At 42.1% G+C, this 24364-nt stretch overlaps 1 protein-coding gene across 1 annotated transcript in view; it reads right to left on the reverse strand.

Moving 5' to 3' along the window:
- LOC124721655 (serine/threonine-protein kinase PLK1-like) overlaps positions 1–24364 on the reverse strand; it is a 262748-nt gene that overhangs the window by 48459 nt on the left and 189925 nt on the right. Inside the window, exon 2 of the mRNA XM_047246724.1 lies at positions 4558–4665. Coding sequence (XP_047102680.1) covers positions 4558–4665 — 108 coding nt within the window. The remainder of the gene's footprint in view (positions 1–4557; positions 4666–24364) is intronic.

The raw sequence follows: 24364 nt of genomic DNA on the forward strand, positions 1-24364 counted from the left end.
CATCGACGTGTTGAGTCCATTCCACATCGAGCTGCTGCTCTACGCTGAGCAAAAGGAGGTCCGTCACGGTATTAGGAGCTATTCCACGACTTTTGCCGCCTCAGTGTACGCTTTATTTCCTCTACAGATGCCACACGCTTTCACAGTAACTTCCAACAAATCCAAGTCTTCCATTGGCATCCCTAATACTGATTTCAGGTGTAGGTCGCCTTTCTTGTCGCTTTTTATTACTACAGCTAAATATTTATTCGGAGTGAGATGCTCCAGATGTTCATCATTAATCCTGTAATCAGATACTATGGTGTTAATTCTTTGTCAAAATCATCATCTTGCAAAAAATGGCTCTCAGCTCTATGGGACTTACCATCTGAGGTCATCAGTCCCCTAGACTTAGAACTACTTAAACCTAACTAACCTAAGGACATTACACACATCCATGCCCGAGGAAAGATTCGAACCTGCGACCGTAGCGGTCGCGCGGTTCCAGACTGAAGCGCCTAGAACCGCTCGGCCACATAGGCCGGCCATGATCTTGCATTTATCGACATTTGAGTAGAGCTGTCGTTCATCACACCATGTGGAAATTTTGTCACAATCTTTCTGAACTTCCTTACGACGTTTCATTGACGATACTTTCCTACAGACAACAGTATAGTCCACGAACAATCTGATAGTACAGTTGACATCTGATCTATATCTACGTCTATACTTCGAAAGTCACCTTACTGTGTGTAGTGGAGAGTACTTTGTGTACCAGTCTCTTCCAAGTTTCCTGTTGCAGTGGCGTATGTTTCGCGGAAGAAACGTTACCGATAAGCCTCCGAGTTAGCTAGAATCTCTTATTTCATGTTGAGGGTCTCTTCACGAGATATACGCAGGATAAAGCAATATATTGGTTCGCTCTTGTACGAACGTGCACTCTCAGAATTTTAACGGCAGACCATATCTTAACGCTGAATGCCTTTCATCGACTTTTATCATCCACTGGAGTTGGTTTATCATCTCCATGACGCCTTCGCGCTTACTAAATTAATCTATAATGAAACACGATGCTCTTTGTATCCTCTCTATTTCCTATATCAACTCTGTCTGGTACGTACCCAGACTGCCGATCAGTATTGAAGTACTGGTAGAACAAGGGTTTTTTAAGCTACAACATCTGTAGACGGACAACATTTGCTCAGGATTCTTCTAGTGAGTGTCTCTGGCGTCTCCCAATCTGGATTAGTTCTATGTGGTAGTTACTTCTTCAATAACTCCTTATGCATACACTCTGATATTTTGCGAGAAATTCTTCGATCCAGTCACATAGTTGGTCTGATATCAGTACACTCTTATTTCGTTGATAAGACGGCAGTGCAGAACTTTATCGACAACCTTTCGGAAGTTAAGAAACACGGCATCAGCCTGGGAGCCGCTATACTACTGGGTCTCGTGGATGAGCAAAAAGGGCAGTGTTTCACGCGATTGTTTTCGGAACCCACGTTGATTCTTACACAGTTTTTCGGCCCCCAGAGATGTAGCACGCGAGCATAAAACACGTTCCAAAATCCTGAAACAGGCCGAGATATAGGTCTCTAGTTTAGTGGGTCTGTTCGAAACGTGAACGACCTGCGCTTTTTCCCAATCACTGGGAATGGTTCGCTAGTCTAGTGACCTACGGTTCACTGGTACTAGGAGAGGATCAAGTACTTTAACACACAGTGTAGAATCGTACTGATGTCCCATCAGGTACAGTGGACTTTCCTCTCTTTAGCGATTTCAGTTGCTTTTCTATACCATGGTCAATTATTTCGATATCCGTCAATTTGACATTCGTATAACGATTTAAATGAGAAATTGCAGTTCAATATTTCTTGCTGAAACAGGGCTGGAAACAAGCGTTTAATATTTCGCCCTTCTCTGTCATCCTTCGTTTCGATGCCATTATCGTCACAAGAGTTTCTTAACAGATAGATGGCTTCGCTACGTTTCCTCGCTTAATGGTAGACGTGAACTACGTAATTGTCCTGTCATATCGATAAATAGAATTCTACTTTCCAATTCAATGAAGTTTTCACGCATGGCTCCAAGCCATCCGCACACGGGGCTAGAAAGCGTCTTTGGACGAGATGTTGGTCGTGATTTGTGACGTCACAGCGTGAAATTTCACGTTCTCATCTACATCTACGTGATTACTCTGCAATTCACAATAAAGTGCCTGGAATAGGGTTCAATGAACCACCTTCATGCAGTCTCTCTACCGTTCCACTCTCGAACGGCACGCGGGAAAAACGAGCACTTAAATTTTTTTGTGCGAGCCCTGATTTCTCTTATTTTATCGTGATGATCGTTTCTCCCTATGTAGGTGGGTGCCAACAGAATGTTTTAGGAATCTAAGGAGAAACCTGGTGATTGAAATTTCATGAGAAGATCCCGTCGCAACGAAAAACGCCTTTGTTTTAATGATTGCCAATCCAATTCACGTATCATGTCTGTGACACTATCTGCCCTACTTCGCGATAATACGAAACGAGCTGCCTTTCTTTGTACTTTTTCGATGTCATCTGTCAGTCCCACCTGATGCGGATCCCACACCGCACAGCAATACTCCAGAATAGGGCGGACAAGCGTAGTGTAAGCAGTCTCTTTGGTAGACCTGTTGCACCTTCTAAGTGTCCTGCCAATGAAGCGCAGTCTTTGGTTTGCTCTACCTACAATATTATCTATGTGATCCTTCCAATTTAGGTTATTTGTAATTGTAATCCCTAAGTATTTAGTTGAATTTACAGCCCTCAGATTTGTGTGACTTATCGCGTAATCGAAATTTAGCTGATTTCTTTTAGTACTCATGTGAATAACTTCGCACTTTTCTTTATTCAGGGTCAATTGCCACTTTTCACACCATACAGATATCTAAATCATTTTGCAAGTCGTTTTGATTATCTGATGACTTTGCAAGACGGTAAATGACAGCATTTTCTGCAAACAATCTAAGACGGCTACGTTACACAACGTTCTGTAGCGCGAAAGACTAAATAACAGACGACACATTCTTGCTACGTGGAGCGGAACGTGGCCACCGAGATGTACGATCGCGTTGTACGTTACAAGCAGAACTTATAAGACGCCGAATTTGGTTTCCTGGTTTCCAATATTCGGTGCGTTTCATATTATAACTTACTTTTCATGAATGTGTGCTATTTCGAAGCATCAGCACATGTAAGATCTCTAAAACGTCTCCTTTTGGTTAGAATTTTTGCGATAAAATTATTGGAAATGTGATGCTGGTGGCTAACAAATGTTAACAGTTTGTTGTTTAGGCATAACAACTTCCGTGTTATGAAAGTACGCTGTTTGAAGACAATCGCAAAATGGTTCAAATGGCTCTGAGCACTATGGGACTTAACATCTATGGTCATTAGTCCCGTAGAACTTAGATCTACTTAAACCTAACTAACCTAAGGACATCACACACATCCATGCCCGAGGCAGGATTCGAACCTGCGACCGTAGCAGTCGCGCGGTTCCGGACTGCGCGCCTAGAACCGCTAGACCACCGCGGCCGGCAAGACAATCGCACAGTGAAAATTCATCGAAGATGCGTTGTTCTTGGTGCCATTTTTTTTATAATTGAATATCAGTAACCTGTCAGCGATTAAAGCCTTCAGAAGATCTTAACATAAAACGAATGCCTGTATGCTACATATCACAGTGTAGTGTAGTGGATACATGTGTGGAGTTACGAAGTAAAGTGTGGGTGGTTTGCTTCCTTGAGTTTCTTAAAAATGATACTGAGGTTTTCTCCTTGATTTAATAGAATTATGGTCTGTATTATTCCATCTAATGTGAATATAAGAGCGTTCTCTCAGGAGTGAGTTTGTTCCAGTTTGAAAAGATTCCAAGGAACATGGACTAACGAACTGGAAAACAGTTCTGTTTTGTATGTCACTGCCTCATTCGATCGGAATTTGGTGACTATTTTCTCATCCGAAAAACTTGCTTGTTTGAACTCTTGTAGTTCACATGTTATAAGAATTCTGCTGCTCAATAGAAACAGTGTTGTAGCAAGAATGAAGTTTTCGTTTTATTAGAAGGTGAGAATGATGAAATTTTTATTGTATGTGGAAGACTATTGTAACTATGTAACGCACTACTTGTAATGGAGGTTTTAAAAGAACATAGAACTGCGCCAGACACTTGTTGTCATATATAGGTGTTGCCTATACTAGTTTCTTTACCGCTTTAGAACCGTGTCCCTTGACGCTGAACGTTTTTGGTCCCGGAGATGAATTTATGTTGGCCGCTCAGGTAATTTGGAAACTAAATCCTCAGAAAATGTATCAGCAACCCTGGAATTTTGTTGGCGGCGTTCAGATTCACCCTGTACACATATATCTTTGTTTTACGCTGTGGATACGTCTTCCGCACTGTCCCACGTTTGTGCAGCGGCTGCGACTTTCCCACGTACCGCACTACTACGGCGCTTAGGCAGCAGCCTATACGCAAGGCGCTCACCACCTAGCGCTTGTGCCGCGCGCAAGACGCGAGAGCAACTGGGGCGTCCCTCTGACTTACCTTGTGGATATGGTGTCGCTTGGTGATCCTGTTCTTCGGGATGATCTTGCCAGCGTACACTGTATCCGTCGTTAGGTCCATCAACTCGTGGACACGTGCGAAGCCACCCTGAAATAAAATTGTACTAATTACTGAACATGTACTCAAGTGTGTGCTCTGCTGCTACGATTTTCGGTATATACATTTAAAAAAAACTGTGCCTGCTATTTGCTAGGTTGTATTTTATGGCATGCTGTGCATTTCTTTCGATCTCAATGAAATTTGAGCCTAATCAGATGATTAACATCTAGTTTACATTTGTACCAACTGGGAGAATACTTCACACAGAAATCTGTAGAGACTTAGATACATTCGTAATTATCGTAAACTGCTAGTCTGCGTACTAACGTTTACTGGAATATTTTTCTTCATTACCGTTTGCCTTTACCTGGATAATTTTGCGCTATAAATTCTAACACACCCTGTATAAGCAGTTTCTTGTGAAATAATGCGGTCTGCGCTCTTTTGCAAGATTAGAAATAAGAACGCAATTAGCAAAAAGCTTGCGTCGCTAAAGAAACAGCGACGGCGCGCCAGTTTTGCTGGCACGGAATATCGAAGCTGACTATTCTTATATCTGGAGCATATTTCGCTGCCAAGGGGCCGCATTCGGATTGTTGCCTGATAGAGCGCCATCACTGCATGCGCTCCGACGTTCACGTCTAATTACTTTTGCTAAGCTGGAGCGCTCCCACAGAGTTGTTCTGAAACTTAACTTCTGCGAATCAAGCAGCAGTTCCCTTGTTGGTCACGATGCAGTAACTTTAGCGGACTTACTGTCCTGCTGTCGTCTCGTATATGATTAAAACCAAGGGAAATACTTTAAAGGTACCTTAAAACATGCACTTGGCTCTGCTCCGAAATGAGATGAGAAACACATCATACGGTGTAGTTTTAACTAGTCAAGACGTCCCAGTTTCGGCACTGCTGATGTTATTAACAGATATCTGAGCGGATGAGAGAAATGTTATCTGCATCCCCTAGTCTTACCTACATCCAATTCAAGCTCACGTGAAATACTTAAAGCATTAGACCCAGAAATATTCATTAAAATATGTATGAGATGTTATAAGATATATAGAACTGTTAATGTCTAAGACTACCTTAAGGAAAGTATCATTATAATTATACTGAAGAACAACAAAGCAGTTACATGTGAAGATCACAGGACTTTGAGCATCCTAACACTTCGAAAATATTAACAAGAATAATACAGAGACGCACTAAGAAAAAAATATGAAGACAATTTACCTGAAGAACAATTTTGGTTAACGGTAAACAGAAAGTTACCTAGCTCTTTAGACCTCAGGAAGCACTCGACACTGTCAAATGGAAGAAACTAACAGAAGTACAAAAAATTATTAAACTAGACTACACAGACAGAAGAATAATTGAAAAAGGTCAAACAGCGATAGTGACGATAAGAAATACACAAAAAGAAGCCAGAATTTTTACGGCGTTAGTCATAGGTACATGCAATACACGAGTCCAAGGAATACTATACATCGAACGTAATAATGGAGAAAGAACACAAACTTTCAGGTTTGCGTCTGAAAACGCTATAACAGCTCCCGATGAAAGTAATCTCTGTCTTTGAAGTTATTAGTACAGTACTAAAGAATGTTTACAAAAAGAAAACTAACTCTAAAAAGACATACTTGTGTGCTCGAAGAAATCAAAAGTAATAAATATTACAATTAATGAAAAGAAAATAAACAGACAAGATCATTCGCATATTTAGAGCTAAGTTGACGGATGACGACAAGAACTCAAAAACAAAGAAGTAGAGAAAGAAAATTAATTTCATGACTAAAAGAAAGTGCTTTGATCGAGCAATAAAGATACTGAAATGAGGTAAAAAAAGGTGGTTAACAGCTTCATTTGGGTCCAGCACTTTGTGGCTTCAATACGAAAAAATGAAGTTTCTGCAAGCATTTGAGGTATGAGGCTCTAGATACCTGTTTAAGATGAAGTGAACAGATAGAACCACTACCTAGGAAGTCCTGCAAACAGTTTGTGAAGAAAGGCCATTTAGGAGAATAACAGTGAAGAAGACACGAGTGGATTGGTTACATAATACGACACAACCACACTGCAAGGTAAGATAGCCCAAGAAGCCCACAATGGCATTTTTCACCGAGCCATTCTTTGTACAGCTTTATTTGTAATATGAACAAACGCACTTGGTTGGCAACATAACGCGAGCTGTACTGCATCAGTGAACCTCAAAATATTTGTGCTATGCATAAAGGGGCGGAAAACACAGCTGCACATTACAAAGCAAAGGACGCTGCAGCGTTCAAAATGCATTCGATAAAAACGTTATACTGAGCTAGAAATAAATGCATTGCTGCCAATTGAAAACGAATGAAAGTGCTAACAGCGTCGTGGCATAAATAAAACTGTACAGTGATTGGCTTTTGCTATATACCTTCAAGGAATTTTCTTTAACTCTTTCTGTGACCGGATCTCTGACGGTACGCTTGCACGTTCATTTGCTGAAGTCTCTCTCTTAATTTCCATTCCACAGAACGTAGTTGCCGATCATGACATATTAATACAAAATAGGGTTGACATATTGCCAAATGTTAATCCCATAGTTCCTTTATCAAATGTACTCTAATTCGTCATGATGTTAAAACCTATTTAACGCGTTGTAATTTTCAATGTACTAAGCGTTGCATTGCGTACTTGAAAATACTCTTACATTTAAGAGAAACGTTGGTAGGTTCACTGACGTGCCGAACATTATATCATGGGTGATAAACGAAAGTCACACCGCAAATCTAAGATTCCAATTGATGGAATGTTTTAGAACAACCTTCAGGTAGCTTTGTGGCAGCTTATGGTAATTATGTGATCTCTGTTAACAATAATGACTTGGATGTAATGCGGTTGCTGGTACGGCGGTAGCAGGAAATGGATCTTGGCTTCCCGCACTGCAGCGAACGACCGTCGCAGGTAGCAAGAGGAGAACCGCACCGGAAATGACCGCGGAGAAGCCCTCGGACGTTGGCGCGTCAGGTACATATAGTCTGCGGCCGCGAGCTCGGCTCCAGTTCACCACCGGCAATGGAGGGTGAAGCTTTGACAATGCCAGCCACTCGTGCTGGCGAAACGTCAGTGAAATCATTAGATGACCGAAGAACCCGAGACAGAAGCCAATAAGCAGTTTGTCAACAAGTGGCAACGAAATCCTTAACAATTTTTGAAGCAGGATGTTCATGGTAAAGATAACAAGCGCATTTCGCCGTCTTTAGCCCTTGCAGACGTCAGCTACCCATCTAACGCCTGCTGTACTCGACTCATTCGAGCTAAGATGCTGACTCTGTCAGCAATGTGTAATAATAACAATTATTATCTATCGCTTGTAGTGCAAATAGACGGAGGTCGTAATATCCGCAATGTTCTTTTACTCTTAACCACGGAGCAATTATTAATGCATACATCCGCACGAACTTCTAGAAATAGAACAGTACATTCAACATCGGTCTACATCTACAGGACTGTTCTGCAATTCTCACGTAGATGTTTGACACAGGGTTCATAGAACCACTTTCAGACTATTTCATGGCCGTCCCATTGTCGAATAGTTAGTGGGAAAAGTGAATACCTAACTCTTACCGTGCGATCTCTCATTTCTCTTATTTTGTTACGATGATTAGTAAACCGTATGTCGGTGGGAATCGGCAACATATTTTCGCAGTCGGAGCAGAAAGCTGGTGACTAAAATTTTGTGGAAAGAGCTTGCCGAAATGAAATATGTCTCCTTTATTTCGCAATAATACAACTTTTTCGGTGTCAACACTACCTGGTAAGGATCCCATACGACGAAGCAATATTCACGAAGAGGACGGGCAGACCTACTGTAGGCAGTCTCTCTAAGAGATTTGTTTCACCTTCTAGGTGTTCTGCCGATAAAACTGTCTTTGGTTCGCCTTCTCCCCAACATTTTGTATGCCTTGGTTCCAAATTAAGTGGGCATTTATTTTAATCGAAAACCTTTACATTTGTATTTATTGTGTAATCGAAATTTAAAGTAAGTTTTTAGAACTCATGAGGAATACCTAACTTTTTGTCGGTAAGGGTCATTACCTACATCTTTTCGCACAATACAGGTACCATGTGTCAAATATTTTGCATTTCGTTTTGACCTTATGATTTTACCACACGGCAATCGACAGAGATTATGCCAGCGGTAATCTTCACACTACTTTAATAGTCGATATTTTTAACTTTCGATGAAGTCAATTTTTTATTCAGAGGACGCGTTTCAACATTCAAGTTTCGTCATACGGCGTCCGTCTCTCAACATCAGATTCGCACTAAGTTTCCTAACCTTGTGGCGAGTCTAGAGAAACGTTTGGAACAGTTTCAATTCCTATGTTTCGCATGCCTTCCACTATCACTGTGATGCATTTGCTCAACGATCATTGTTCACATCTTCATAAATAGTCTGCAAGCAGCTGCTCAGCACATGGAAAGAAGTAACTTCGTACGAGTGCTAGTCATTTTCTTTCCTCTACCAATCGAAAAAGGAGCGAGGGGAGGGAAAAATGCCTCTGTATTAGCGTAAATCTTTTCAACATGGCTATTTATAAAATTTAATAGGCTGATTTATCAGAGACAACTACTAGCCAGCAAAATTATTTATTTTTGCAACGTGATTCGAGGTATGACATCAAACAAAAATTGCAACACAAAACATTTAACACGAATACCCACAAATCTTAATGCTTTATTTTCCTGTCATGGGATATGTCGTAGTCTGCTTGCGAAGAAAGAAATATAATCCATTTGTTACACCTAAGTTTAATGTTAACACGCGCGAGGCTGTTAATCACAGTCCAGATTTTTAATCATCAGAGATTAATGTAGAAGCAAGTCGAGAAGTACTTAACAATCTTAAGCCCCTCTAATTTTGAGAGAACTAGGCCGTAATCGCCTTACACCCTCAAAATTTCGCTAAGTATCGAGCCTAATTAATGACGAACAGTCTGATGGTAAACACCGCGCAACTCAGCAAGGGAGGGTCCGGTGACAATCTACAGTGACGAATCTTCAAACACTACTGTCACTAAGCGATTGGCGTGTATAATTTCAAGACATTAACGAGGTGCGACCAGTACAGGAGAGAAACTCTAGAACGCATAGTCACTGATCACTCCACTGGGTGAGAATACTAATACAATTTTAGTAAAATCCTTACCAACTCCATTTTTATATGCTACAGTCAATTTCTTGCTTTAGTGTTCAACAAGAGACCACAGTGATTTCAAATTGTGTGTCACTTGGAGAAGCAAACCTGGCCATGCTTTCTGTAGCATCTGTTTTCGCGAAGAATGAACACCAGTTCATAAAAACCTCGTAAAAAAATATTCCTGTTTTAAACTTCTCATCACAGGTTTGTACCGTTGTTGTTGTTTTCCTTTAACAGACACACACTTGGAACTGTTGAGATTAAAGTGATTCCATTACGAATCAAAATCCGACTAATCTGACTGCGCCTTCAGTTTAGTAAAACAATGTAACGCTTCTGAATTTTACGAAAACGAATGATGCAAAAGTAAATATTTTCTTTACCCTTTATCAAAGCTTCTTTCTTGTTTGCAGTTATCTTCGTGTGTTGAATTGCAATTTAATTATTATACTTTCCTTCATATTCTACAACAGGGTTTCTCGGCCAAAAGCTTCGAATTGATAACTTCATAACTCGTCTCAAAAAGGTAGTTCTATGTATGCTTTGAGAAACACTTTGAATGAATTTGGACGTTACCAATACTCGGGGGCGGGAGGGAAAGAGGGAGGGAGGGGGCACATGTACTATGTTAGAACACAACGGACGTGCTCATTTCTAGCTTGGGTCTGCATTGTTTGTGTCGGAATTGTGTCCTCAAAAGTACTCATTTGATAAAACGTAGAGGAATAGAAATTACCTTTGTTATGTTTTTGACACAAAATTTAATCGCACTTCTCGAAATATCTAGTTCCTAAACATGCGAAATAAGAGCGGACTGGAGAATGGAGAGAATTAAGTGGAGGAGGAGCGATACGTGCCTTAATGGCAATTGTTTTTACGCACCTTATCGTATTCAACACTCGCAGATCTGAGGTTGACCAAAGGAAGCAGTGACAGTTCGAATCTATTGACTATAGAAGTGTTGCCAACAAATATGATACTATTAGCTAACAGTTGTCTGTTTCTCTCACACACACACACACACACACACACACACACACACACACACACACACACACACACCCAGAAGTCGCACACACTTGTCGATAGGCGGCGCGCAAGACAACGTACGCGACCTACTGCTGCACGGATTTAATCAGAAACCTTTACTGGCGGACCCAGATTAATTCTCTGCACTTCTAAACATGTTAAATCAGTCTCATTAATGGTTGCCCACTTCGCTTTGACCCTAGACAAAGTGTTAAATTTGCGACTATTAGAACGTCGGTCATTATAACTGTGAACTCCAACCACTTCCTGAGAGATACAGAGATCCGACAACTGACTGGAAAATTTACGCCACTTACAGTTCTTACACCGATTCCAACTGGCGTGTAACCATTTCCGCCGACAATCCGCGCATAACGAAACAAGAACACACTTAAAAGTCTGGAAGGGGGGGAAAGTCACACGAAAAGATGACACTGATTTCCCGAGAATGAAATTTACTTCATTGGCTTCAATGAAAACCTCGTGGGGTCTGTCTCGTTTACTAAATACCACTGTCCCGTTAACTGTTTGGCTTCACAATCGAATTTGAGGTCTGTGCCCAATGAGCGCCTGCACGCTCGCTCGACGGTAACACTCGCCTAAAAACCCAGAATGACTCGACCAGAAATCCACACCCGCGCACGATAACTCAGTTCGGATTCTCCCATTTTTCTGTAGTGCAAGAAATTTCAATTGTGGTGTGCCTTCTGCAATAGTAAGTGGCAATGTCTTTGGGTCAACATGGGAACAGGTTTCCAGAATGAGATATTCCCTCTGCAGCGGAGTGTGCACTGATATGAAACTGCCTGGCAGAAGTAAAGCTGTGAGGACGGAGCCTGAGTCGTGCTTGGATAGCTCAGATGGTAGAGCACTTGCCCTCGAAAGGCATAGTTCCCGAGTTAGGGTCTCGGTGCGGCACACAGTTTTAATCAGCCAGGAAGTTTCATGGGAACAGGTAGTGGCCGTCTGCTGCGAACCTTTAATGTTCAGCAATGTGTGCTGAACGCTGTGCTTCGAAACACTTGTGCCTGCACCAGCATTGTACTTTGTTGTAAGATCTGCCACAGACCGCCACATAGCCTGACTTTCAGAGAGGGCAAGCTTCCGATCGCCACTTGTAGTGATATGTGAACGTTCAGCACTTTTTCGCCTATTCGTGGCTTCACCGTCCTCCAATCACTTTCCACAGATACTATCACGCCAAGAACTGACCATCTTAGCCGTTTCGAGATGTTTCCCAGCCGCCGGGGTATAGCGATCAGCCTTATGCGAGAGGCTTTCTCAATTTGCGGCCACCGTCGTCACTAGAGTTATTCCTGCTCTTTTTATATACCTTCCTTGCCGCATCACGTGCCTGCAAAGCCACCACGTGGTATTCACTCTCATGGTGGGCAGTGGTCATATTGTTTTGGGCAATCAGAGAGTATGCTCAGTTATTCAGTACCCATCCATTCTGAATACGTGGGCAAAAATCGAAGATACATGTATGCACTGAGAGTAAGTCCGTTTCTACGAGTTTTAAATGAAATTTACCCTTGGATCTTGGACAGATGAAAGTGAAGTACACAGCAGTTAGTGTGTTGTCGTCCATTATGAGTGGAGACGTCTATTCAGTCAGACTGCGTCCACTTTTTTACTCAAGCATCAAATTATACAATGTCCAGTATTGTCCTTTTGAGTTACGCATTACTTCCCGTAACTGACAATGAGATATATCTCAGAAAATAAACGGACCGTGTACTGGAGAGCGTATTTCCCCGTCATATACTTACAGATTCGTGTACTTTTAAGTAGTGAGACCCCTCTATTCAGTAACTATGGACAATTACTATCGAATATGGCGGGAGGGGGGGGGAGGGGGATTTGTCATTTCAAATGTACAGTAGTTCTGGATATATACTGAAAACACAACAGTGCTTTACAAATTTGGATATTTCAAGTTTTAAGTCAAAATTTGTGTGTAGTTGGATACTAACGAAGATTTTAATATGTATTTGAATATTACGAAAAAAAATCGAATAACTGGAAATTAAAAATTGATAACTAAGTTGCGAATTAAGGGTGAACAAACACCCGAAACTGTTCGCGAGCTGCCTATGCGGAAGCCCCCGTGTCACAAGTCTTCTGATTCAAACATCTTCATAGGATGGAGTTAACTAAGAAGCCCAGGGATACGACGCCGGAAGTGAGTAGAACTAGTAGCTTCAGTGCTGGTAATTAAGGAAATGCTGTGGTTTCATAAATGATTAAGTGTCCAGTCAATGAAAGTTATTTGCTTCAAAAACTCTTGGAAGGATTGATACCGCCCAGTTTTCCCCAAAAAAGAAGAATGTTTAAAATAGTCAGAACTCTGTTCTGCCAAACAATTACTGGAAGGTAAATTTCATCTTCACTGAAATTTTCTAGTGATATCCTGATAAATATAATGAACTTGCGTTAACTTGTATTACTTTCGATTAACATGGCACAATAAATAAATGCGTTTCTCTCGGTAAAAATTTTTTAAATCTAAGTATCCCTCTGTATATACATCGACACACTGCGCAACACAGTTCAGTGCATGGCAGAGGGTACTTCCAATATAGGTCTACCAGTTATTAGGGCATCTTCCCGTTCCAGTAACATATTGCGTGCGGGAAGAATAACTGCTTAAAACGCTTGTGTATTTGCTGTAATTAGTCTAATCTTGTCACATGGAAGCGACACGTAAGAGGTTATTTATTTCTGAAATTATCATTTAAAGTTGGTTCTTGACACTTTGTAAGAAAGCTCTCGCAGGATAGTTTGCGTTTATCTTAAAACATCTGGAAAGGCAAATAGAAGCTGAAAAAAAACTGAACTGACAACGAGTCAAGTCTGTGACATGGGTGTTGCCTTCTCTGTATACGTTCAATATCCCTTGCTAGTCTCATTTGTTGTTCGTTACACACACTTTAACAGCAGTCGAGGATAGGTCACAAGAGTGTTTCGTACAGACGCCTTCGTAGGTTACTGCATTTTCCTAGTACTCTACAACTGTTACCTCCTTTACTTACGACTGAGCCAATTTCATATCCCTACAATTGTTACATCCGGCATTTGACTTGACCGATTCCAGTTACGACTCACTATTTTAGTCATGGGATACTATGTTTTTTCCGCTTTGGGAAGTGCATAATTTTACATTTCTCAACCTTTAGATAAATTTGTCAATTTCTGCATTGCACTGAAATCTTTTCGAGATCTGCCAATATTTGTGCAGCTTTTTTCAGACAGTACTCCATTACGGATAACCACATCATCTGCGAAAAGTCTCGAGTATTATATTAATACTGCCTGCGAAGTCACATCAACAAGGGTCAACATATTTCCCTGGGTTTACACCTGAAGTAACTAGTAAATCTGTAGATGACGTCGCCGGCCGGAGTGGCCGTGCGGCTCTAGGCGCTGCAGTCTGGAACCGAGCGACCGCTACGGTCGCAGGTTCGAATCCTGCCTCGGGCATGGATGTGTGTGATGACCTTAGGTTAGTTAGGTTTAATTAGTTCTAAGTTCTAGACGACTGCTGACCTCAGAAGTTACGTCGCATAATGCTCAGAGCCATTTGAACCATTTTTTTTTATGACGTCAATCCAAAATAAAACGCTGCGTCCTCCCTATCAAGAAATTTTCAATCCAGTCACGATTTTCGCCCGATACGCAATACGGTCGTATTTTCGATATTAAGTATGTATGGTACCATGTCAAACGCTGTAAGTCAAAAAATACTGCGCCTATTAGACTGGGCCATGGCTTTCAGAAATTCATAAACTATGTTCTTGGAATCCATACTGCTTGGCATGGAAGAGGTCATTCCTTTCGAGATACGAACAATATTCTCTGCAATAGCTTAACGACCACTTGTCGTTGTCCTAGCTGTGGGCCATTAACGAACTCTGACGTCTTGTCTCTCGCTGTCAAGCGTCGGTGCGTTTATTCTATTAGCGCCCTGAATTACTTTTAAGGAAGCGGTCAGCAACTGGACGCTGCTGACAACATCGGCCGACCTCTGTTCGCAGCTGTGGCTGCGACTGGTGATGTCACGCACGGGTCAAGAGTTTGTCGCTGCGGATAAGCCGACAACCCGGACGTTTCTCCAACTTTTACACTCACTCCGGCGCCCGTGTAAAGACTTCCTAGTTGCCAGCACCCTCTGCAAGCGTTTAGTAAATGAACTTTACGCTACCACCGAGTCTGATGTCTCGTGTCAAAACACGTAGCAGCCCTTATCTTGATTGTGCCGTCCCGTCGTACACTTCAGTGAAGGATTAGGTATACGTGTGGGAGCTTACAAGGAGACATCTACAACCCTACAAAATAGTGGAGACAACAATAAATCTATACGGATTTATGTACTGACAGTATGTAATGACTTAAGTTTGGGCAAAATTCCTCATTTAGAAAATATGCATTTTACTACTACGCAACTTTGACAGTGGGATACTTCCTCCCCTCTCCCATCACCCTCTTTCCCTCTCCCTCCAACTGAGGTCAAAAATACTTGCACTAGGCGATCGAACAAACTCAGATGGGAACGCCCGGCCTGATGCCATACGATCATAACATATCTCATAGGGAAAGGGGGGGGGGGGAGAGAGACAAAGGAGGAGGGAGATAAACAGGGAAACAGTGTAACGTCAGCTGAGATAAAAGCACACGATAGGAAAACAAACATTAAAAACACGAAGTTTAATGGTTTAACTTGTGCTATTCATTCAAACAACATGTACCCTGTTTTGTGCCTCTCTCTGTAAGTAAGAGTAACATGCATATGAGGACATTGAGAACGAGACAAACTATAAGCAATCACTAAATACTGTCGCGAAATATTAAGGTTAAAGAAAAACTCAACTTGTTAACTCACCAACCACTTTCACAAAAATTGTGGCAAGTGACAAACTATTTGACCACTGAATGAAGATGCTACAAAAAGCCCCACTCGCGTGAGACTACGATAGAAATTACAATAAAAGAAAAATATTTTCAGGCGTGATTTTTTCCGTAAAGAAATATTTTTTAGGTTTCAATAAAACTTGAGCCACTAACTATAGCACAAATGTGTGTAAATAAGTTTGAGCAATAACATTCTTTTGTTTGATTAATTGCGCGGAATCCAATTTTTTAAAATTATTCTGCAAACACAGCTGCTATTACATTGTTAAAACGCGAAGGATGCTGTTTTCTGTGGTTTACATTTCCGCTGTCGGTTCTTTGGTCCTAAACGCTACTGCAATTTTGTTCTTGTTTTTAGGTCTGCCTGTACGACTAAATAAAAAGCTTTACATAATAGACATACGTAAAAAGGAAGAGTAATGTTTAGAGTCCCATGGAGGACTAAGTTTTTAAAGACTGGGCACAACCTCGGACTAGGGAAGGAAATCGTCTGTGTCCCTCGTCAGAGAAACCATGGCTGTTTTCCTTAGCAGTGTAAGGAAACATGTAACAACCTAAATCTGGATGCTTGGTCAAGGGTTTAAAACGCTGCAGAATGTGAACAATCCAGTTTCTTACCGCTGAGCCATCTCTGTTGCACTTATTTTCTTCGTTTCACAAGACACGATCGAAGGGAACTGATGCACTAGAACATACGTTGATACTATGAAATGGTGCATTGACAATAGCTAGGCACTAGCCGAAATCTTGATTTGCCGAATAAAACCTGCAAGAGAAGGGTGAGAGAAATATGCTCCTAAGTGCATCAAAACGAGGCTACAAGATCCTACTAATAAACTAGAAATATATCCGACACAGAACAGATGAGATCGACAGCCGCAGCAAATCGTTATTAATATTTTAAAACCGTCTGCACCCAAAGCAGTATATGGTCTGTATACTGTGGTTACCGCCAAAATCATGAAGACGAAAAGAATACATATTTTCCCGTATCTAGTACACAGGGTGCGTCATAATCTGGGAAGATATCTCCTGGGCCGCCTGTTGCTATGGACATATCAATTACAGTTTGTTTTTACTCCTTGATTTGTTCACTAAATAAAGAAAAAATTAATGATGTGACAAAACACTGAAGAACCTAAATATCCTGGATATGTTTTTCTCCCACTTATGTACAGCATAACACACTGAAGTCTTTATTTGTATCAGGCATCCCTGGGAAGCTACGCGGAAAAATAAAAATAAAAGAACATCGTACCGTGGCGCTACGCGCAATCTTATAAGAACTTGAGAACTAAATGTTGTCAGCGGTGACAAAGTTTAAAATCTTGTGGTACATGCTTGAGCTCTAAACGAGAAATATAGCCCCCGTCTTCATGGAGATTATTGTTTACTACGTCTGCAAGTTTTGCAGTTTTGTCACTCTTTCCTCCAGCTTTATGGGGACGCACAGAAACATACGAAAGTTTCCCCCACATTTTTTTATTTTATGAAACAGATGCTTTGCCATATATTTACACAGGAACATGGGCAAAATAACTGAGTTTGTAACTTAATGTTTAACACTACGCACGAATGTTTTTCATCATTTACGACTCGCCTTGGACACGGAGTGAACACGAATACCACCAATTAATTTTCGGAGATTGTTGAGAGATATCTTCCGACACGTTCACACAACGTAATGTGCAGCGCGGTAGCCTGATAGAGAGAGATGAGCTACCCCCAGTCGATTAATAGCTGTGGGCTGGTACGTCAACCAACTTGGATGTGGTTATTTATGCGGTTTCTCAGTCTTGTTTATGTAAAGGCTGGGCTGGTCCCCAAATTCTGCCTCAGCTATCACAATCCATTAACAGTTACAATAGGGTAACACACAGCAAAGTTGACGCGACTCACGGACAGAAGCCGCGCACAACTTCCCGCCTATAGGTTACCTTAATGACCGTGACCTGAGGAAGGGCATCTGTCCACAAAGTAGAATACTAACAAAGATTGCCAAATCCTAAAAAGCAGACCCCGTACTAGATGGCATAAACGCAAGGGAAAAAGTTGAGGGATATTTTCGGAGTATTTTTTTGTACATTTACAACTGATAGAGCACAGCAATCAATCGCCCTTTTATTGCAGGTTTTATTCGGTAAATCAATTGTCAATGCACCATTTCATAGTATTAATGCATGCAGACTTAGTCTGCAAAGAACTGTGTCCGAACAACAGGGAACTGATGCACTAGAACATACGTTGATACTATGAAATGGTGCATTGATAATAGCTAGGCACTAGCCGAAATCTTGATTTGCCGAATAAAACCTGCAAGAGAAGGGCGACTGATTGCTGTGCTCTATCATTTGTAAGTCATATTACAGTCGCTGAGTGCACCCACGTTCTTAATGGAAGGTAATCTGATTTTTTGTGCGCTCGGGAAAAAAGGACGCACCACGAAGGAATTGTCAGAATGGGCGGAAATTGTGATGTGCATGTACAGAAAAACACATCATTACAGTTTCAGAAACGTTTGATGATTTATTCAAGAGAAAGAGCTTCACAAATTACATAAATAATGCTTTGGTCTACCTCCGATCCTTATGCAAGCAGTTATTCGTCTTGGCATTGTTTGATAAGAGTTGTTGGATGTCGTCCTGAGGGATCTCGTGCCAAATTCTGTCCCATTGGCGTGTTGGAGTGGCAAAATACTGACCTAGTTAGAAGCCCCCGCCCATAATGCTCCAAACGTTCTCAACTGAGGAGAGGGGGGAGGGAGGAGAGAGAGAGAGAGAGAGAGAGAGAGAGAGAGAGAGAGAGAGAGAGAGATTGGGTGACCTATTGGGAAGCAGGAAGACAGACAACAAAAACTCTGGCCGAGTGCGGGCGAGCATTATCTTGCTGAAACATAAGCCCAGGATGGCTTGCTGTGCCGGCCGGGGTGGCTGAGCGGTTCTAGGCGCTACAGTCTGGAATTGCGCGACCACTACGGTCGCAGGTTCGAATCCTGCCTCGGGCATGGATGTGTGTGATGTCCTTAGGTTAGTTACGTTTAAGTAGTTCTAAGTTCTAGCGGACTGATGACTTCAGAATTAAGTTCCATAGTGCTCAGAGCCATTTGAACCATTTTTTGGCCTGCCGTGAAGGGCAACAAATCGGGGCGTAGAATATCCTCGATGTGCTACTGTACTCTTAGGGTGCCGCAGATGACGACTAAAGGGTTCCTGTTATGGCACCCCAGACCACCGTTCCTGGCTATCGGGCACTACGGCGGGCGACAGTCAGGTTTGTATCCCAACGCTGTCCGGGGCATCTCCAGAGAAGCCTTCACTGGTCATTGGGGCTCAGTTCGAAGTGGGCCTCATCACTGACGACAATTTTACTCCACTCAATGAGATTCCGAGTCGAAGACGTGTCTGGAGACACCCCGGACTGCGGTGGGATACCAGCCTGACAAGCAGGAGTGATGGTCCTGGATGCCAATTCTTTTCATAGCAGGATCGCATTGGTTGTAATCCCTGAGGCCCTCACAGCGGCACGTTGACGATGCTCTACTCCTCCAAGATAATGCCCGCCCGGACACGGCGAGAGTTTCTACTACTTGTTTTCGTATTCGCCAAATTCTACCTCGGCTGGCAAGGTTGCCGAATCTCTCCCAAATGAAAAAGTTTGGAGCATTATGGGGAGGACCCTCCAAACCGCTCGGGATTTTGGCAATATAACGCGCCAATTGGCACGATATGTTTCACGACGACATCCAGCAACTCTAGCAATCAATACCAAGCCGAATAACTGCTTGTCTAAGGGCCGGAAGTGCACGAATGCGTTACAGACTTGCTCAGTTTGTGACGCTCTCTCTCGAATAAGTCATCCAATATTTCTGAAATTACAGTCATTTGATTTTCTTTGCATGTAAAAGAAATCTACTGATTTCCGTCCCATTCGGACAATTCCTTCGTGATGTGCAGTTTTTTGTCTTCGAGTGACTAGTTACACAGTAACAACATTCGATTTGATTTCTTCTACCACCCTCTTTACCACTATCTGCATTGCTTTGAAAATATCTGGACAACAGTGCAAACGAAGACAGTGAATGGGCCACGTTGGTAACCAAACAAGACTTATAGAACATACTCTCTATACCTGCTGTTGGAAATAGTGATGCCCACTTTACTTCGCCTTCAACCTTACATTCAGTGCTGCTTGGTTCTGTCTCGCATTTGTTTTACGTCCGTGTTCGTTGCGCTTTAACAGGGATACACAGCTTTAATCAGATGAATTTCAGTTACTATAACGAGCAACCGGACACCACAAGCTCCTTATACCAAAACCAAAGACCTCGGAAAAATAGGTAGACTCATCGATGGCGCTGCAGTCGGAGGATATTTTGAACCTTCGACTGAAGTGGTAGGAGTCTGGTAAGAAGAGTATTGTGGCTTTCAGCGACACAAATCGAGTAGTATATTCTTACTGGAGCATATAAAGGGCCAATACTGACATTGTGGGGTGGCACTTCGAGCCACATGTGTACCTATGTTATAATTAATTGGTAGTCTGCTAAAACAATGCCTATATTAAGGACGCGCTAAGTTGGCTGCCGGATCCCAAGTACTGTTCGTCAGTAGTCGTCACCATTCCGAAAACTTCGTGCTGACTGTTCTCTGAGACTGCTGTCACTTCCAGTGACCCAAAGTTGTGACACTAGAATTGCTTGTGTCGTGTGTATGAGAATATGATTAATTTATTAATAACAGTAACTGTACTTACGTTTTAATGCAACATTATACGAGACACGATCACAAATGTTATTAAATGTTTTGCATGCCATTTTTTCCACTCATTATGTTGTATTACAACCGCCTTTGTTACAAGTACTGCATTTGAAGAGGGCAGTCGTGTAATACACATTCGCGAATCCTTGCTATTTCCGTGTGAAAATTTATACCACAGCAATTGATCGGTACGAGTTGCGCACGCCCTTGAGTTGTCAGTCCTGGAAGGCAAACAATAATACATTCCTCCTCTCACATATAATACATTCCTCCTCTCACATATAATACATTCCTCCTCTCACATCCTCTAACCCGACAGTGGCTGCACTTCTTACCTTCTACCCTGAGGTAAGTGGCCGAGTTTACATAGCTCATTGACAATTTGGCAAACATCAATTAAAATCAAACATCTGAAAATATTACTGTCTCTGTAAATATTTTTATTTGCAAGTGAGCAGAATAACTACAGTTTTAAAGAGCTCTAAACGGTAGTTGAGTGTTTGGATCGGCTTCTATCTCCTAGATGATTATTATTATAAAATACGGCTGAGAACCGCGGGCCACACGAACACTTGATTCGGGCCGCATTTTCACGACCCCTGATATACAGGGCTATTACAAATGATTGAAGCGATTTCATAAATTCCCTGTAGCTCCATTCATTGACATATGGTCACGACACACTACAGATACGTAGAAAAACTCAAAGTTTTGTTCGGCTGAAGCCGCACTTCAGGTTTCTGCCGCCAGAGCGCTCGAGAGCGCAGTGAGACAAAATAGCGACAGGAGCCGAGAAAGCGTATGTCGTGCTTGAAATACACTCCCATCAGTCAATCATAACAGTGCAACGACACTTCAGAACGAAGTTCAACAAAGATACACCAACTGTTAACTCCATTCGGCGATGGTATGCGCAGTTTAAAGCTTCTGGATGCCTCTGTAAGGGGAAATCAAGGGGTCGGCCTGCAGTGAGCGAAGAAATGGTTGAACGCATGCGGGCAAGTTTCACGCGTAGCCCGCGGAAGTCTACGAATAAAGCAAGCAGGGAGCTAAACGTACCACAGCCGACGGTTTGGAAAATCTTACGGAAAAGGCTAAAGCAGAAGCCTTACCGTTTACAACTGCTACAAGCCCTGACACCCGATGACAAAGTCAAACGCTTTGAATTTTCGGCGCGGTTGCAACAGCTCATGGAAGAGGATGCGTTCAGTGCGAAACTTGTTTTCAGTGATGAAGCAACATTTTTTCTTAATGGTGAAGTGAACAGACACAATGTGCGAATCTGGGCGGTAGAGAATCCTCACGCATTCGTGCAGCAAATTCGCAATTCACCAAAAGTTAATGTGTTTTGTGCAATCTCACGGTTTAAAGTTTGCGGCGCCTTTTTCTTCTGCGAAAAAAACGTTACAGGACACGTGTATCTGGACATGCTGGAAAATTGTCTCATGCCACAACTGGAGACCGACAGCGCCGACTTCATCTTTCAACAGGATGGTGCTCCACCGCACTTCCATCATGATGTTCGGCATTTCTTAAACAGGAGATTGGAAAACCGATGGATCGGTCGTGGTGGAGATCATGATCAGCAATTCATGTCATGGCCTCCACGCTCTCCCGACTTAACCCCATGCGATTTCTTTCTGTGGGATTATGTGAAAGATTCAGTGTTTAAACCTCCTCTACCAAGAAACGTGCCAGAATTGCGAGCTCGCATCAACGATGCTTTCGAACCCATTTATGGGGACATGCTGCGCCAAGTGTGGGAGGAACTTGATTATCGGCTTGATGTCTGCCGAATCACTAAAGGGGCACATATTGAACATTTGTGAATGCCTAAAAAAACTTTTTGAGTTTTTGTATGTGTGTGCAAAGCATTGTGGAAATATCTCAAATAATAAAGTTATTGTAGAGCTGTGAAATCGTTTCAATCATTTGTAATAACCCTGTATACACTGTTTTTTAGTTCTAATTGTACTGTATATACACAATCCTGTTTACGTGAAGAAAGATGATGATGAGTTGCGCAGCGTTTAGTTGCACAATTTCGAGAAAGAAAGTAATATTACGTTTCATAGGTACGCGGATACTTTTAGACCTTAATGCACTTGCCTGATAAATGTGCGTACAACGTGATATTCTTATAATGAACGTGCATTTATTTGCAGGTTTCCAATTTAAAATCCACAGCTTTTAGAAGAATGGTTAAATGCTGTCAGGAGGAAGGTTTCCGAATAACAATCATTTTCTGTGTTAGGAACATTTCAAGGGAAGATGTTTTCTTGTGAATTATATTCATTGCAGAATTCTAAGCTGATCCGTCTGTCGTTTTCCAAACCATGTACAGCAAAACGAAAATTATTTCTGTGGACCATAGGAACTATTTTATTTTAACTGCGGAAATTTAAAGACGCTGAGATGCAAGCAACAGGAGATTTTGCAAAATGGCTCTGAGCACTATGCGACTTAACTTCTGAGGTCATCAGTCGCCTAGAACTTAGAACTAATTAAACCTAACCAACCTAAGGACATCACACACATCCATGCCCGAGGCAGGATTCGAACCTGCGACCGTAGCAGTCACGCGGTCCCGGAATGAAGCGCCTAGAACCGCACGGCCACTCCGGCCGGCAAGGAGATTTTTCACCCGAGTTTACCACCACAATGGCCGCCATTCAGTATGTCCGCTGATCGTCTTAGGCCACTTACGGTATTGTGGGGAACGCTCAGAAAATGTCCTTGAGCAACCTACAAAATAATGTTGGCAGAGCTCGGGTGCAGCCTGTATAATAGAGTACTGCAACAGACTCTTAAGACCATACAAAAATTATAGAAACATGGTGAATACGTACGTCAAACATTTGAAAAGTTTTGTCGAGACCACGGGAGAGAAAACTCTCAAAAGGAAACCGCAGCTGATTTCGTCTTTTTACGAACCACCACATACTTCAATGAACGTAACAATCACAAGGGTAATTACTTCGCACATTATTATTAGCCTTTCCAGCTCTACGTGGAAGATTCTTAAAACGAATGACAAAAATGAAATGTTCCGCTGGAGGGAATTGTCCTCGCCCACCATCTGCGCGTCTCCATGGGAACGGCGACAGCCAGCAGCACACAAAGGCGAATCTCTGAATAAAGAAGCAACAAACGCTCAATTGTGGCAGCCACGCAGCTGTTCCCGACATAATTAGCGGTCTGCACACCAGCCGCAACCGCGGCAGCACGCAATTCCGTCTTAAGTGGGCAACAGGTGCACGCTGAGCCGCACGATCGGCTCTCAGCACGCAAGTTTCAATAACAGCCACGGTCTGCCTGTCACAGGCTGCGTCCGAATTAGCTCTCGGCAAAACAGGTCCTGAGATAGTCACAGGAATTTGACGCAAGGTAATTTTAGCTCTACTATTTTAGAACCCCGGTCACGCGACACAGTTTTGAATTGTATACGACGTTCTAATATTTTAGTGTTGTGACACACACACACACAAACACACACACACACACACACACACACACACACACACACACACAAACCGCTCGCGCGCTCAACTCTATTAACATGCATCAAGGAATAGGAAAGAAACTAACGTTGGAAACCAACTTAGTGAACGTTTAGTGATCAAATGAGTTCATTTTAGGGCGATTCTGATACTATTTGAAGATACGTGCGAAATAGTTTCTTCTTGCAGGAAATTTTACGTGATGAGCGTAAGTAGTATTAAGGAATAGAACTACGATGTGATTAGTTCCTAGATTCTCTTGTCGTACGAAGTGTAGGTCCGAGCCTTTTTCCCTTCTCTTTTTAACAGTGATAAAACTGACATTTTGTACTGGGTAAATGAACGGCTAACTAGCGTACTAAAATTCATCT

Source organism: Schistocerca piceifrons, chromosome X (assembly GCF_021461385.2).
Source record: "Schistocerca piceifrons isolate TAMUIC-IGC-003096 chromosome X, iqSchPice1.1, whole genome shotgun sequence".
NCBI classification, from domain to species: Eukaryota; Metazoa; Arthropoda; class Insecta; order Orthoptera; family Acrididae; genus Schistocerca; species Schistocerca piceifrons.